This window comes from Larus michahellis, chromosome 12, assembly GCF_964199755.1.
Source record: "Larus michahellis chromosome 12, bLarMic1.1, whole genome shotgun sequence".
NCBI classification, from domain to species: Eukaryota; Metazoa; Chordata; class Aves; order Charadriiformes; family Laridae; genus Larus; species Larus michahellis.
In genome coordinates, this window is record NC_133907.1 from 13517173 (window position 1) to 13534298 (window position 17126).

The window sequence follows — 17126 nt, forward strand, 5'->3', positions numbered from 1 at the left end:
TTTTTGATGGGAACCGGCTGCGGGGGGCCCCGTGGCCGGTTGTTGTCCGTGGCGTGAGGTGACCCCCCAGCAGCGCGGTGACAGAAGCGAACCCCTTCCCACAGCTCGGCAACGCCGTGAACTGAGGGGGTTCCCGGTGCACCCCCAGCCGCCATCCCGGCGGGGCTGCTGCGGGTTTTGGGGGGCGGCAGGTGACCGGGAGGAGGGGGGATCCTCCTGCCCGCGCCCAGGGCTGCCTGCTGCGGTCGTTTCGGGGGGCTCGGCTCGGTGTCCCCGCCCCCCCCCGGGCCGTAGGGATCTCACCGGGGGTCCCCACTGTCCCCCCGGGGGCGGGGCGGGCGGGCGCCCTCCCGCGCGCGCCTCTTTGTGCGGGCGGGAGGCGGCAGCGCGCATGCGCGGCCCGGCCCCGCGCGGGCGGGGGGGCGCCGTTGGCGCGAGATAGGAAAGTGCCAGTGCCGCCCGGCCCCGCCATGGCGCGCCGCAGCCGCGGGTGAGTGCGGGCCCCGCCGCGGCCACCGGGGCTCCGTCTGCCGGTTCCACCGGGGTGGGCGTGAAGGGGGGTGTGGGGCAGCCCTGTGCCTCACCGCCGCGCGGCCACCTCTACCCCCGCCCCGGACGGCCCGTTCCCGCTCTCCGGCCGGGTGGCGGGAGGGGCCCGCACCCCTGGGCCCGTATCTTCGGGCTCCGCGTTCTGCGGGCCCCCGCTCTAAGGGCTCCTCCTGGCCCCACCCGGGAGCCGGGGGTGGGCCTGGCGTTGCCCGCTCGGGCGCGGGGGGGTGGCCGGGCAGGCCGGGGGGGTCCGGCGGGTGATGTGCCGCACTCCCGGCACTCGCTGGCCGGCTCCTGGCTGCTTCTCCTGTCCCTTCTGTCCGCTCCAGCAGTGCGGGAGACTGGTGAGCTGTAGAGAGGGGACATGGTGCCAGTCCCTAGACACAAAGCCCACCCAGAGGGACAGAAGGGAGCAGAAATGAAGACAAATGCTCCTTCCCCTGCTTTCGGCAGCATTAAAATTGCTAGTGTGCACCGGGAGCCCAAAGCTGAGGGAGCCCTTTAAACCTGGAGTGTCCATCGGAATGCCTGTAAGATGTCAGGGTCCAGTGCTGGAAGAGAGTAGATCTGGAGCGCTGCTCTGCAGGCTGCTCTCTGGAGCTCTGCTCTACATGGTGGAGGTTGTGCTCTCTGCTGCATTTTCATCAGAGGTGGAAAATATAACCTTTGTTTATCCTCTAGTGAGGACCAGGATGAGCTGCATTACCAGGATACCGACTCGGATGTGCCGGAGCAGCGGGATGGGAGGTGCAAAGTCAAGTGGACACAAGAAGAGGTGAGTGAGAGCCCGATGCTTGCTGGGAGCGGGTGCTTTGGGACAAGGCCTCTGGCATGGCACCTGGGGCATGGCCATCTCCCACTGGCCGTGACATGACCTCCTGCTGTCTTGCTACTGGAGAAGATCATGTATCTGTTTTGCTGATGTGAGCCGAGGTCTTAATGAGGCTGGGACTTTGAAGTGTAGCCTGGAAAGCAACAGCTCCAACCACTTTAGCTTTAAGCCTTGAGTGAGGCATTTGCATCCTGCAATGCTCTTGTGAGCAGAGAGGCTTCCCAGAGGATGTCTGAGGCCTCTAGAAAGCTGAATTGTGCAGTGGAAATGTCCTCCCTTTTCTGTAGCAAAAGCAGGGAGCATTGAGACTCGTGGCTTAGTCATCCTGGCCGAGAGCCCAAATTAGTTGCGATATTCATAGAATCATTATGGTTAGAAGGGACCTTTAAGATCATTGAGTCCAACAGTTAACCTAGGACTGCCAAGTCCACCACTAAACCACGTTCCTCAGCACCACATCTACCCATCTTTTAAATACCTCCAGGGATGGCAATTCAACTGCCTCCCTGGGCAGCCTGTTCCAATGCTTGACAACCCTTTCAGTGAAAAAGTTTTTCCTAATATCCAATCTAAACCTCCCCTGTTGCAGCTTGAGGCCATTTCTTCTTGTTCTGTTGCTTGTTACTTGGGAGAAGAGACCAACTGCCACCTCACTACAACCTCATTTCTCTTCCGAGGGGTCTGAACACCCAGTAGTGTGGTGTGTGGAGATCAAAGCCTTGGGCTTGTGTTTGGCAGGGAATTATTTCGTGCTTCTGTTTGTCCAGCCAGAGCACATGGGCAACGACACCTCTGGCAGGCTTTTTGTGAGCTGTAAGAGTTGTCAAGCCTGGGCTATAGCGGGGTTCATGAAAGAAATGCTGTAGAGCCCAGTAGCACTGAAAGACAGTAGACCACTGGACTAATGGTGATACACTTAAACCAGTCAGCTTCCTTGGCCAGGCAAAAGCAGTGGCTGAGCTGGGAGATGGACTGTCTGGTCAGGGATGTATTGGGGCTGGATAAGCAAGTAGCCTTGGCCACACGGTTTGAGCCAGACTGTACTGGAACAGAGCTGAGCTTTTGTTTTCTACTCACTGTATGAGTTTGTCCTAGTACAGAGCCCAGAACCAAACAATCTGTTCCAGTTGGGCTCCATGCAGTGGAGTGTTGCTAAAGGACGGAGTACCTTCGAAACGACAAAAAAAACCTTCTTGACAGTTCGAAATGCGTAGCTTGTTCTCTTGATGCTGTCAGCCCAGGGGTGCCTGTGGCGTGTGTTGCCTCAATGTATGTGAAAGTGCATGTCTTTGTTCTTTGCAGGATGAGCAGCTGAAGATGTTAGTAAGACATTACGGGCAGAATGACTGGAAGTTCCTGGCCAGTCACTTTCCTGTAAGTGACCCCTTGCCCAGCTGGGAATCATAGTGTTTGCATGTTGCTGCTTGTGCTCAGTGCGCTGGTTCCTCTGTGACTGTGCAGCACCTTGCACAGTGGGACTCTGTTCTGTGACTGCAGCTCCAGGCTGTGAAACGGTGCTCCTTCAGGGCAGGGGAGATATCCTTGCATACAGGACTTTCAAGGGCAAATCTGTTGGAGCTGGGATGAGGAATTGAGGTTCCTGTCCCTGTTTTCTGTGCCCAGTGCCCTAGTCTGTGTTCTCCTTGTGCTTCTGCAGGTTTTCTCTGTGTGTGTGGACTGCTGTTGCTTCAGGGGTTTTTGGAGTCTCTGGTCTAATGCGTGACACTCTCATTCCTTTCCTAGAACCGCAGCGATCAGCAGTGTCAGTACCGGTGGCTGAGAGTGCTGAATCCGGACTTGGTTAAGGGCCCTTGGACCAAAGAAGAGGACCAAAAGGTGAGTCGGGGCAGGAGAGGATCTGAGCATTGGACTTTCTGCAGAGAAGATGGAGGTGTCAGACCCTCATGTCTTTTCTTGTGAACTTTGGGTAATTCTTCCCAATGGTGGGTCCCCATGAGAGCAGCATTCTGACCTGTTCTGAGAGACTAATGCGGCCATGGTCATGACGAGCATAAACGGGTCTAGGCCTCTTTAGCTAAACACCTTCTCCCTTTCACACAGTACTGCTACAGTAGGCTGCCAAGGGAGAGACAGAAAAGGGAATTAATTCATCTGCCTGCTGGCAGATCTCTACCTGACCTGGCCATGTTGACTTAAGAGAAAAATAAAATTGGCATTTCCTGTGCCACAGTAGAGTTCTGTGCCTGAAGTGGACGTCTGAGGTTGGCTTGGTGAATCATGACTTCTGCGAGCCTGTTTCTTTGCTGATTCCAGAGTGAGCTGAGAAGGAACAGCTCAGATAGACTCATCTTGATGTACTTAAGAAAAGTTGGAATGAATTCCAACTTCTACCAAGGTTTTCTGCTGCAAAATTTACTAGTTTGTCATAGTCTCTCTAACACTTCTGCTCCCCTAATTCATTCCCTCTTGATCCCATTACAGGCTGTTACAGTCCCTTTTGCCTGCCATCTGCGTGTTATGTCAAGCACATCCTAAGGAAGCTTATCATGATGTCCTTCCACCTTCCTACAGCAGAGCAATAGCTGCCTGCTTTCCCCTTCCCTTTGCGTGTCCTGACACTGACAGCCTACCCAGTCATGGTGCCTGCTGCCATCCTGGCCAGGCTGGGCTCCAGCTTTCTCCTCCTGACACTGCACATTGCTTTGCCCTGCAAGCACTCCACCTCCTTGGCCTGTCCTTCAGTTTGGTGTCTTTTGTCCATTTGTCTGTGCTTGATAATCAGGATTTTGTGGTAGGGACATTTGTTATAGGCCAAGAGCACTGTGAGCATCACCTGGCTACCGTACCTTTCAGCTGGGCGCAGCTGACCAGGGTAGAAATGCTTTTTGAGAACCCTTCAGCCTCCTCTCTAAGATTTTGATGGGCTGAAAGTTGCAGGCAATAGATTGTTTTGTTCTGACACTGCTGTGGATGTATCTGGGGGCCTCAGAACAGATTCCCTGCACAGAAGCATTTGCACTGAGCCTCAGGCAGAAGTGAGAAAGCGCTGGGTGAAGGGGAAGTGGCAAAGTGAATGGCTCTTAAGTAAATATTGTTAGTTCTTGCTTTGGAGTTTTCACTATGTGTCCTGGTGCCAGTGGGGCATGGAGCTGCAGGCCCTGGCATGTCCTAGGTATAGCACCCTCTGTTATAGGGAGGCTGTGCCCCTCTGTCCCAGCGGGCAGATCGTGCAGAGCTCATGGGGACTGTTATGTGGCCAGGTCATTGGTAGGAGGGAGGGCAGAGGAGCTTGGCCCTCACTCAGAAGCAGGCATGTGTGTCTAAATCTGGGCACCTCTGCCTCTGGTGCACCTGCCGGTCTCCACCTCATCTTCTGTGAGCGGTGATCTGCATTGACGTGCCATGTGGCAAAATGTCTGTGTGGAGATAGCCTCTTTCCGACATTCGACTGAGTTGTTGCTCACAAGTGTTAGTACACCTGAGTGTCAGTGCTGGATCCCTCCAGCTTTTTCTGTTTGCCCTTACCTGGTCCCAAGAGAGGTGAAGAGCAAAACCTGAAGATGACTGTATTGACCTTCCCCTCCTTTATTCCTTTTCCTTATTTCCCTCCCTCTCTCTTCGAAGGTAATTGAACTGGTTAAAAAATATGGCACCAAACAATGGACGCTGATAGCCAAGCACCTGAAAGGGCGGTTAGGGAAGCAGTGCCGGGAACGCTGGCATAACCACCTGAACCCTGAGGTGAAGAAGTCCTCGTGGACAGAGGAGGAGGATCGCATCATTTTTGAGGCCCACAAGGTCCTGGGGAACCGTTGGGCAGAGATTGCCAAGCTGCTGCCAGGGAGGTAGGACCTCTTTGCTTGCTGATGCCTTCACAGCTGGGTGGCCTGTGGAGATCCATGTGTTGGGCTCACAGGATGGGGCTGGAGAGCATGTAGGAGCTGTTAGCTGTGCTTTAAAGCTGCTGCAAATGGTGATTTCTATTTCCTTCTGCTTTCTCTGCAGGACCGACAATGCTGTGAAAAATCACTGGAACTCCACCATCAAGCGGAAGGTGGACACAGGAGGCTTCCTCAATGAAACTAAGAAGTCCAAGTCACTGTACTTGCTCGTGGAGGTAGATGACAAGGAGAGCCAAAGTCAAACGAGAGCTGGGAGCCAGGTACTGCACCAGCACATTTGCAGCAGGCAGCCGGGTCAGTCCCCTGCTCTGCTAATGCGTATCAGAGCTGCTCGTCCACCCTTCTGCTGCCTCTCACGCTGCCTTTGCCACAGCCTTGTGTCTACATAGACAGTCTGTGCCTTCTCCCAGCCTTCTCCAAGACTCCGATTCTTGGGAGATCTCTCCCTCCAGGAGCTAGAGGAGTACTGTGAGCCTGAGTGTGCTATCCAGGCAGAGGACAGCAGTCTGCTAGCGCTGTTACCTTGCCAATCCCAGCATCGGGTCTGTCTTGGAGACCGAAGATTTTTTTGGCTCTGTTGTGCTGTTGCTGGTGGGAGAAGGAGGTTGCTGCAGACAGTGTGGGGGACATGGTGAAGAGGTATTGTGTTCCTTTTCTCTAAAAAAGGAAGTAGGGGAAGTACACCCATTTGTTCTTTCATGAAGAAGGCATGTAGTTTTCAAAGGCAGACTCTTGAAAAGTAGGAAATGCAGAATTAGTGGTACCTGCTGAGCCTTCGTTCAACTCTTTCCTGGGATACTATTAAGCAAAATCTTCAATTAAGTAGTCCTGTGCTCATTCTGTTGCATGGACTCCTGCTTGGATGGTGTGTGGGACAGAGAAGTGAGGGAGAATGGGGATGTGAAACAAACTGAATAGCAGGTAGGAGAGCAGGCGGAGCTGAATGTGTCCAGGGACCCTTGCTTTTTGTCTCCAAGAACTTGATATTGTGCCCTTGGTTTCTACTAATGGCTGGACTTTCTTTGTCGTGTGCACAAAGACTGTCCTGCCAAACTGGCCAGTCAATATCTCTGAAATAAAGGAAGAAGACGTCAGTGATGAGGAAGTGACGGGTGTGCAGGAGTTGCCCTCGGAGCTGCCAGCTGCCGAACTAGCAGAGCATAACGCTGAGGGGACCCCAGATGATGCGGTGCCTGAGGATGCCTCTTCATTTGTCACATCACCGTACAAATGGGTCGTCGAAGCTGCCAACTACTTGTACCCAACATCTGTGCCAGCCTTCAATGAAGCTCTGGACATGATTGAATCTGTAAGTAACAGACCCTTGCTTCCGCAGCTAATATAGGGAGACTGATTGCTACCCTTTTCCCTTGAGTGAACTTATTGGGTCCCCTTGCTCATCACCATGGGCATTCTGGGGAGGGCTGGGTCTGTCACTGGCTTGCGACTTCCCACTGTTTCTTTTCCAAGGCTGGATTAGGCCTTTCCAGCTCTGACAGTACTGCTCTGGGCTTGCAGATTCCCCTAGGTGGGTGTCCTTGTGCATGGACTCTGGTGGTGTGGGAGGCTGTAGGTGCTGGCAAACCTGATCTCAAGCTCTCCTCTATCAGCCAGAGTGACCCCAGCTCCCCTTTTCATAGCAGTTCAGGCCCATGCTCGTGGGCTTTCCTTTCCCTCCTGTTATGGGATGGGATAGCACAGGACAGACTACGAACAGGCCAGGCCCACCTGTTGGTAGGACAGACCCCTTCACACTGGGGTGATGCTACCACTTGCTTTCAGTGGAGGTAGCTTCACTGAAACTAGTAATTTTGGGCCAGTCCAGCAGTGCTGTGGTCCCCAGGGTGATGGAGTGACACTAGGGCAGGAGGCTGGCTAGAATCAACAGAGCACTTTGCTGACATCAGAGGCAAATGTCACTGCAGTCCCCATCCTGCCTGAGGAACTTATGAGCTGATTATCTGCGAAGGATCCACTTTGCAAGTGTATAGAAGGACAGAGAGTCTCTGCCCAAGGCTTAAAGGCCCATCTGTGGGTCCTTAGGGGCCTGCTTGTATGGTACTTGGGGTATTGGTGGGGTTGAGCTGCGAAGCATCGGATCTCTGAACTGGTCTGGTTATTTTTAATCTACTTCTAGCAGTGGGTGTTACGGCAGAGCCCTGTGTCCAGCTGTGTTGGTGTGCCCAAGACTGTGGTTTGGTGTTGGGTGACAGTCGCTTCATTCAGCCCCTGTCCCCAGACCTATCCCCAGCTGCTTTTTTTGTCCCCTCTGTGTGGGGATGCAGCTGTTTGTGCAGCTGTGCTGTGAACTGAACTGGGAAACCAACCTTGCGTAAATAGAAAAATCTGCCCTATGCACAAGCAGCAGCTTTTGGCTGGGTCAGTTCCCTGGTCTGGTTCTCAGCTGTGCTGGCAGCAGATGGGAGGAGGACTTGAGCCCTTCTTTAGCCAGGCTCCTTGCAAAAGCCAGTGCAATCTCATACACCCACTTATTTCACCTCCTAGTTCATCTCTGCACCTGCACCAGTTGGCTGCTCAGCTTTCCTTCCTGGGCTGCTTCTAATGGTTTCCCTTGTCTGCAGGACCCAGATGGGTGGTGTGATCTGACCCAGTTTGACCTCCCTGAGGAACCATCTGCCGGCAGCAGCAGTAGCAGCAACAGCCCAGTGAGGCAAACCCCCAGCAAGCCGTTGCCGTCCCTGCCCAATGTGACTGAGTACCGCCTGGACGGCCACACCATCTCTGACCTGAGCAAGAGCAGCAAGGGGGAGCTCATCCCCATCTCTCCGCACGCAGAGGTGAGCTTTGGCACTCCGCCCTCTGTGCTGAAGAGGCAGAAGAAGAGGAAGATCTCCCTCTCCCCTGTCACCGAGAATGCCACCAGCACCAGCCTTTCCTTCCTTGACTCCTGCAACAGCATGACGCCCAAGAGCACCCCTGTCAAGACATTGCCCTTCTCTCCATCTCAGGTATGGAGCAATGGCAGAGCCCAGTCTGTGCTCACCTGCTTGGGCTTCGTAATGAGCTAATAAGTATGTTAGTGCTCTATCTGCTTGCCATAATCCTCGTATTCCCATCAGCTCTGCCAGCTTTGTGTTTCTTCTCCCTTGAATGAGGCAGTGCCAGTGCACAGAGTGTGTGTCTGCTAAAACAAGGTGCAGAGCTGGGTTTTGGCTCTGCTCGTCTTCACTGATGCCCTTCCTGTGGGAGCAGCAGCCTGTGTCTGCCTCTGGGAGCACTTGCAGTGTCGGGGAAGCCCAGCTGCCCTGTGTGAAGGACAGGACACGTGCTTGCTGTGAGGAAGGAAAAGCACTGTGCAGATCTACATGCTTGCCTGCTGCACAATCGCTGGAGAGCCCGATGCTTCTGTCCCCCAAACAGGGCATTACTGTCCCCCAGGGCATTACCCAGTTGTGGGTAGCAGAGTGGCAACGGGGGAAAGTGGCTTTCCCTGTTTGTTTCCAGTTAAGTGAGGCAGACAGGCTCAGCAGCACACGCCTTGTGCAGATCTCGAGTTGCTGTGCTTAGGAAAATACTCCTGGGCTTGTCTTTGTTGCAGAAGAGACTCAGGATATTTCAGCCTTTGTCATGACTCCTACAGTTTCCACGCACGTGTGCACACATGGTCTCTAATATACATCATCTTGTAGCACTGTGGTGTTCAAACCCACTGGGGTATTGATGTGGAGGAGTTCTGTCTATAAAACAGAATAAAGGCTGCTGCGTTCTCCAGCACAGTTCCTACAGCTGCTCTGTTGTTCAGACCCTGTCTACTTGTGCCTTCCAGGCCATTACTTCTGCTGTTATTGCAGCCCTGGGTGGCACACGAGAGAGCACCAGAGGACAGTCTAATGCTCAGGTTCAAGTGGACCTTAAGTGCAAGGCCAACAAGAACTGGGAAATCAGAGTGGGACCCAAAATGTGTGTCTCTGCAGAGTGTAAAAGGCTGGAAGGCCTGGAGTGAATCTGAGAAGGCAAATGGCATGTCCTGCTTCTCGGGCTGAGCGTCAACCATCAGTGAATGTAACACACACAGCTCTTCTCCCAGTTCTCTCCCAAGGCTAGAAACCTCATTCCTCATGGGAGTAAAGTTGTCACTTACTAGCTGTTGTGAAATAAAATCCTAGCAGAGATGAGACAGTTTGTCATTTTCTCACAGTTTAGGCTGAAGACAGCTCAATGCAAATTCTGTTAAATTGTACACTGTTGTGTTACATGGACTTCACTCACGTTTGCTAACCTGAGGTCAGAAGAGACCTTTGGTGGGCTGGCATTACCTCTCCTTCACTATTTTGTTTGGCCTTATCTGGATCAGTGCTGGGAAAGACTCCGCTCCCACCCTGTAGCTGCTTGTGGTCATATCAGCTCATCCCTTATGGGAAGTGAATAATATTTATAGGAGTGAGGCATCTTCTGGCAGCTTCCACGCGTGTCGTGTGTATCCATGTACAGGACTCAGTCTGTAACAGCCATCTTGATTTATATTGGGAGAGATCCCTCTTGTGCTACTCTGTATGGGAGGATGGCCCCTACTCAGGTTTTCCACCATATTTAGGAAAAAGTAATGACTTGTGATACTATGCTGGGATGCTTGAGACTGAGTTTCTTTTCTTTCTGTCCTGTGCTGTGCAGTTCTTAAACTTTTGGACCAAACAAGATACACTAGAACTGGAGAACCCGTCTCTGACCTCCACACCTGTGTGCAGTCAGAAGGTGATTGTCACCACCCCTCTGCACAGGGACAAAACCCCTCTGCTCCAGAAGAACTCAGCGTAAGTCCTTTCTTCTTCCTCCTTCTCCCCCATCCCCACCTGACCAGTGTCCTTTTCCACACAGGAGTCTGCAGCCAAGTGACCACCATTGTGCTCAGCTGCTGGGTGGGCTGTTGCCTTCTGTGCACGTCGCCCTGGGAAACAGAGCGCTGTGAGCCCTGTGCCAGCAGAGAAGGGATTTGATTTTCTCAAGAGCTGTCCAGATCCATCCCTTTAGCACTGCACCCTCTGCTCTGCCTGACCTGAAGGGCCGTCCAGGGCAATGATTACCCGAGGCACTGTACCAGGCAGGCGGGAAGGGGTGGTCTGCACAGAGAGTGTTTTGCTGGTGGACTGAAGCAGCACCGTGTTTGGGGGTGCTGGCTGTGCTAGTGAAACGGCTCTGTCAGCCTGGTCCGGAACAGCTCCCCTGTCCAGGAGGTGCAAGCTGGCTTGGCTGCTCTAAGTGCATTTGCGCCCAGGACTTGTGCTGGTTCAGCTGTGACTGTCACAAGCCCAGGAAGCATTGCAGAGCAGGGCTGGCCTGCAGAGCTGCGTGTTGCGTGGTTCAGAGGTGCTGTACCGCTTTCTGATGAGGGTGCTTGGCAGCTGGCAGGATGGAGCAGCATAGTTGGTATGTCTGAAGGATGTTTTCTCGGCTAAAGGCTCCTCTGTGCCTGTTTGCCCTGCTCGCACCCCAGAAGCACTCCAGCCAGGCAGGTGGCTTCTGCTGCCACCACATTGAGACTCTGCAGTTGGCTCATGTAATGAGAGGGCTCAGAAGGATGGGGGTTACTTTGTGTGGGTTACAGCATGTCTCATCCTTCATCTTTCCCTCTCTGCTGCCAGGTTTGTCACACCAGATCAGAAGTATGTGGTGGACAACACACCTCACACCCCGACACCTTTCAAAAATGCCCTGGAGAAATATGGACCAATTAGGCCTCTGGTGAGTATTGGGCAGGTCTGCTGCTTGCTGGTGGATGAGAGATAATTAATGCAAATGGGACGTGGGGTAGATTGCAGTGGAGCTGTGAAACAGCCGTTATCTGTGGCGTAACAAAGTACAGTTTGGTAGTGCTAAGCTGAGATGGGAGGGTGAAGGGGACATTATCACAGTGAATATGTCATGTTAAGTAGCTACAGGACTTCTAGCTCCTCTGTAAATCAGCTAAAAATGGCAAAACCTGCCCTTTAATCAGGCTGCAGTGCTTGGCTCCTTATGACCTTGAGGAAAAGCAAGGAAATGATCTACCTAGGCATCCCTGTGAACTGGGTCTTTTAATGCGGGTGTTGTGGGGATGGCAGTTTCCAGTATCCCAGGCCTTCTGTGCATGCTGGTCTTTGATGGCATGTTTGGGGTTCAGATGATAAGAGTCTCTCATGTTCATTCTCCCACTGTGGGCTCCCCTGGCTCCGTTATCCATTGAGGGAAATAGTAGGGAGTCTGCCCAGCATAGAAATTATTTTGTCCTGTGGTCTCTGTCCTCCTTTTCGCACCAGCCGCAGACTCCTCACCTGGAAGAAGACTTGAAAGAAGTGCTCCGAAGCGAAGCTGGCATCGAACTTATCATAGAGGATGACATGAAGCCTGAGAAACAGAAGAGGAAACAAGGGGTGAGCTGATTTTTGCATACAATACCTGCTGCAGCGCTGCCCTGTGCTGTTGAGGGGTGTTTTGTTCATCCTGCTGTTAATGTCAGAAAGTTTGGGTTTGAAGAGGTGCCTGTGATTAAGGCCTGCTTAAAATACTACCAGATGTGTCCTGGCTTGTGCTAAACTCAGGCATGCTAGGAGATCCCGTGTCCCTAACCTACAGGAGGGACTCATGGCACACTTGAAGCGTCTGCAGCAAGTTGGGCTCCCAGAAGGCTGTGGGCTGATGCGCAGTGTCTCTTGTCTCAATTGCCCTGGTGGCCTTCCTTTCCTGCTGAAAGGGTCTTCTTCCTCTAAATTGGTGTCTCTTGGTGCCAGGAGGAGAGCATTGGAAGCTGCTGTGCCCTTTGGCAGAGAAGGCTGCAGCGTACCTTCTTCCTGAGGTGCTGGTGCACTGCAGAGCTGGGGTGATGTGGGCTTGGTGTGCACCCTGAACCCTGAGGATGTCAATTCACCGGGTTGATGCATGCTGACACTCGTATTTCTGTGTCCCCCAGTTGCGCAGGAGTCCCATCAAGAAGGTCCGCAAGTCTCTGGCCCTGGATATTGTGGATGAAGATGTGACGCAAAATACGCCTGCCCTCCCCAAGACTATCTGTTTCAAAAGAGCCCAGGTGAGGGGATAACTGTGCTCGGAGCAGGGGTGGAGCTGGCTTCTGCTCCAAAGAAACCCCATGCAAAGCAGCAGCAGGAGCTGTGCCACCTGCAGCTGCCTTTGAACAGTGCATGTGGATGAAGGGCTGGATTTGTTAGCTGGCCTTTTGGCCAGGCCAAATATCAGTGCTGTTCGGGCAAATTAACTTGTTTCCTTATTTCGCCCCCTCTCCTCCTCCCCTGCTTTGCAGCCTGTGAATTTCCTGTCGAGGTCCCTGAACCTCTCCTCCTCAAGCAGGAAGAACGACAGTGGTTTGCTCAACAGAGCCTTCGTGCAAGTGCAACCAGAGAAAATGTCCTACACGAAAATGCCGAGCCATTTCAGACCACCAGCACCGGTAAGCCCTGCAGCCACTGCCCTCCCAGTCAGAAGGTTAGCTGGTAGTGCAGCCCTGGTCCCTCCTTGGGAGGAGGAACAAGGGGACAAAGCTCTGTGCAGTCCTGCATAGAGTCCTGTCCTGAGACAATCCTCCATGCTGTCAGGGCTGTCTTTGCGCCCAGGCTTGGGTCAAGTCATGGGAGTGCTCTGGTAGCATGAATGAGGATGGAAATACGTGCTCTCCAGGGCAGGGCGTGAAACTGCAACTGGGGCCAAGTGTGGGGGTGTTTTCAGGTCCCAGGAAGAGCCCAGTTACAGTGTTGTCTTCACTGAGCAGCCTTGGCTCAACTTTCACTAAACACTGCAGCAAGGAGGGTTGCAGCCGTCCCTGGATTAGAGCTGTCTGTTGTGAAAGCTCTTTCTCCTGACAAATAAGTACTCCTGAGCCAGAGTAATTCCTTCCTCTCCTCAAAATAAACCCTACTTAAACACTTCCATTTCTCCTCCTGTCCTAAGCAGGGTTGTATTTTCCAGAGAGCTAATAGATCTGTATAAATAAAGCTTTGGGAATGACTTGAAGGTGACAGTAAGGCAGCTTGCATGGCGTGCAGTGAAATCCCATTGCCCAAAACCAGCAGAGCTGTCTGCGATGTTGTTAGGCTCTCAGGATTTATTGTGCCAGACTGGTGTTGCTAGCAGTGGCAGTTATTTATTAAGGAAGCTCACCTGGCTGTGGGCTGAACCTAAAGCAGTCCCAGAGCCATGCTATGGCCGCATGAGGTGTTGTTACTGTAAGCAGATGCTGAAGCTCAAGCTCTGGGTGTTTGCAGTGCACGTTAAACGGGTATTTCCAGTCCAGGGAACTGTGTATCTCTTGGCTGCGTTTATCAGAGGATTTGCAGGGGTTTTCCTAGAGGTTCAAGGCGCCTCATGGGAGCCCTTTTTGCATGCAGTTGCTGAAACTACAGGCATCGGATTGCTGTTAAGGATGGTCTTTGACCAATCTAGACTTGGAGATGAGCAGCTCATGTAGGAATTGAATAAACCCCAAAGCTGTTCTTGAATCCCTTCTATCCCTCTGGAATCTGTAGCACAAGGAGCTTCACTGGGTTTGTGCTTTGGGGGTTTTGTCTCAAGCCAAGTGAGGGGAAAACCCTGAAAGGATACATGGGTTGTCTTGAAATGGAGCACCCACCTGGGAAACTGCTGAATGTACCCTGCCCGCCTTTGCTAGAAATGGCCATCTCGGCTGTCAGGAGCAAGTTCCTCCTGGCTGCAAGATGGGTGCTCCTAAGTCCCAAGTTTTATTTCCCTTGGGTAGAAGATAGCTGTTAGTTTTATTTATTTTTGCAGCCTTTTAAAACAGGATATTGACATTGTGTTTGTCCTCTCCCTTAACTGTGTTGTACATGTGCTTTCTTTTCCCTTTGTAGATGACCAGGGCTTGGAAAGCGGTGGCCTGTGGTGGAACCCGAGACCAACTCTTCATGCAGGAGAAAGCTCGACAATTTTTGGGCATGTTGAAACAGAGTCACACATCAAGGACCTTAATCTTATCATGAAGGATTGTTCTGCTTTTTTTTTTTATTTTATTTTTTTAAAATGTTTTTATAAGGGGAGGGGGAGCCACAGGAAAAAATATCCTCTGCCAGGCTATAGTATGTATGGGTGGTTTCTTTCCTTCCGTTCCCAGGTAGGTCTATATTGTAATAAATTGGGCTAACTGCTGGCTAATGTGTGGAATGCAAATTTTGGGATCATTACAGAAAGGCAAATGAGGGAGGGGATGGATGGATGGAGAGCTAATGGCAAGACCTCTCTGTGCAAGACCTGGGCTCTGCAAAAGTAGAAACAGGCGGCCGTGTTCCACCTTGGAGCAGCGTGTGCAGCAGGCGGCGGAGACCGGCCTCGCAGCCTGCCTGGATTTCACGTTGGCTGCTCTGGTACCTTGGAATGGCTTTTGTGAAGGTTCCTGCATGTCTTGTGTCCCACCTTCTGGCCTTCCCGGGGATGAAGCGGTTCCCCCTCACTCAAGGAAGAGGGAGGGTGTTGTGCACTTGTGGGAGATGTGCTTCGGGGTGACCTGTGTTTGGCGTCGGCCCTTTGCTCCCTGTGGGGCTGTTTGTACTGCCGTGCTGCGGGGAGGGGGGGAGCGGTGGGTGCCTCTCCTCAGGGCTGTGCTCCCTCTCCAAATAAACGATGGTGCTAACATCACCCTGTTGCTCCGACTCTGACTCTGCCTGGGGCCTCACCACGCTCGGGGGGAGGCAGTGCTGTGCCGGTGCGGCGAGGTGCAGCAAAGCACGGGTTTTCATGTGGGATCTTTTACTTGCTGGCAAATGGCTGAATTCTTTTTAGCTTCTCAGTGTGGGGGGAGAAAGGGATGGTTTCCCCCCAACCCTTAGTAGGTTCATCAGCTGTTTCAAAATGGTTTTGGCTACTTCATGGGAAGGTGTTTGAGCTTAGTGTGGCTGGGATCTCTGCAAAGCTGCAGGAGTTGGTGGAGGCTGCAGAGAGCCGTGGGCTGGAGAACGGCACCAGGAGCGCGTGATGTAGCAGAGCCTCTTCTGTCCTCCCTTCGGAGGCCAACGCTGCATCCATGTAGCTGTTTCAGTGCGGTAACAGTAGTACAGTGTCCTGTTTTGACATAGCCAAGGATGGAATTTGTCAATTGTAGCAGTATATTAGCTTTTTTATATTGCAGTATATTAGCTTTTGCAGTTGGAAAGGTGCTGGAAAAAACTGAAGAGCGACTCGCTGGTTAGAGCAGCAGATGAACAGCTCTTTGGGTGAGCTCCGGGGCTGTGATGTGCCATCCTTTGTAAGCCACCAAAGCCATGGTGGCAGATCTGCCTCTGGCTGGGTGCAAATAAGAGGGTCCGTTCAGCCCTGTGCCCCCTAATGGGGTCAGTGTCTGCAGTCCCTTCGCAGGGTGGAAAAACAGCAGGGCTGTAGAAATCTTTTTTTTTTTTTTTTAAAGTTGTGGCTTACATTGGAAACAGTAAAAAAAAAAAAAAAAAAAAAAGTCTTTACTGACAAACTTGTTAATAAAACCTTGGATCCTGGGAAATAAGGGAGTTTTCGAAACCCAGCTCATTTTTCATTTCTACAAGCTCTGGGCCAAAGTAAATCCGTGAAGTCATTTTTATTTCTGTTTCTCAGCGCTGCAATGTTTGCTTTGGAAAGACGGCTGGGACCACTTGTCTGAAAGCCTGGCTTTAGCTGTTTCAATTCCTGTTGTTATTTTAAGAGAAATCATCATAAACCCATCCCTCTCTGCTCAGGTTTTAGCAGGCTCAGCTGTTCCTGCACTAGGTCACTTTCCAAAGCTAAGCTTAGTCTTGCTTTTCCTTCCCGGAGACGACATGAGCCGGGAGTCCTGAGCAGGCAGTGTCTGCTGGGGAGTAAATCAGCGTGTGAGCCTGGCACATATGTTTGGGAGCTGCCCCTAAATTAAAGGATTATGAAGCTGAGAAGTATTAACTGCTGCTCTGATGCTGTAAATCCAGATAGCGCCGGGTCTCCTGCGTTGCAGAGTGTTCATTAAGAAAGACTGAGGGGCAGAAAAATACCAAGGAAAATCACTAAGGCCTGGCATGGGCATGGTTAATGAGTAAGAAGGCAATTAGCTTTTGATTGGGAAATGGAACTCCTAGTGTGGATGGTACCAGCCCAGCTTGGCTGTCCTGGGGCTTGGGAATACGCGCTGCTCTGCTGGCGGTGGGGGAAAAAGGCCCTACTTAAAATCATAGAATGATTTGGGTTGGAATGGACCTCCTTTAGAGGTCCATCTAGTCCAACCGCCCGCAATGAGCAGGGACATCTTCAACTAGATCGGGTCGCTCAGAGCCCCGTCCAACCTGACCTTGAATGTTTCCAGGGATGGGGCATCTGCCACCTCTCTGGGCAACCTGGGCCAGTGTCTCACCACCCTCAGTGTAAAATATTTCTCCCTTATATCTAGTCTGAATCTTCCCTCTCTTAATTTAAAGCCATTACCCCTTGTCCTGTTGCAACAGACCTTGCTAAAAAGTTTATCGTCTTTCTTATAAGCTCCCTTTAGGGACTGGAAGGGGCTTTAAGGTCTCCCTGGAGCCTTCTCTTCTCCAGGCTGAACCCCCCCAGCTCTCCCAGCCTGTCCTCACAGCAGAGGGGCTCCAGCCCTCCCAGCATCTCCATGGCCTCCTCTGGCCCCGCTCCAACAGGTCCGTGTCCTTCTGCTATTGGTGGCCCTGGAGCTGGAGGCAGCACTGCAGGGGTGTCCCCAGAGCAGAGGGGCAGGATCCCCCCCCCCTCACCCTGCTGGCCACGCTGCTGGGGGTGCAGCCCGGGATGCTGGGGGCTTTCTAGGCTGCCAGTGTGTGTTGACGGCTCATGTCCAGCTTTTCACCCACTAGCACCCCCAAGTCCTTGGCAGGGCTGCTCTCCATCCCTCAGCCTGTGCTGGGATGGGGGGTTGCCCTGACCCAGGTGCAGGACCCTCCACTAGGCCTTGTTGAACC

The 17126-nt window shown here is 52.5% G+C and overlaps 1 protein-coding gene across 2 annotated transcripts; it reads left to right on the plus strand.

Annotated features, from left to right (window-relative positions):
• Positions 1-409: 409 nt before the first annotated feature.
• Positions 410-14838, plus strand: MYBL2 (MYB proto-oncogene like 2). 2 transcript variants are annotated; one of them, XM_074605787.1, is made up of 14 exons: positions 410-490; positions 1231-1324; positions 2684-2755; positions 3125-3217; positions 4967-5187; positions 5348-5504; positions 6326-6553; positions 7827-8213; positions 9877-10016; positions 10845-10944; positions 11499-11612; positions 12149-12265; positions 12497-12643; positions 14058-14837. In XM_074605787.1, exons 1-14 carry the CDS (start codon positions 471-473, stop codon positions 14184-14186), a joined length of 2019 nt encoding a protein of 672 aa, XP_074461888.1. In that variant the 5' UTR covers positions 410-470; the 3' UTR covers positions 14187-14837. The 2 variants fall into 2 exon arrangements, with proteins under 2 accessions (XP_074461888.1, XP_074461886.1); XM_074605785.1 differs by having other exon boundaries at positions 456-490; positions 6284-6553; positions 14058-14838.
• Positions 14839-17126: the final 2288 nt, after the last annotated feature.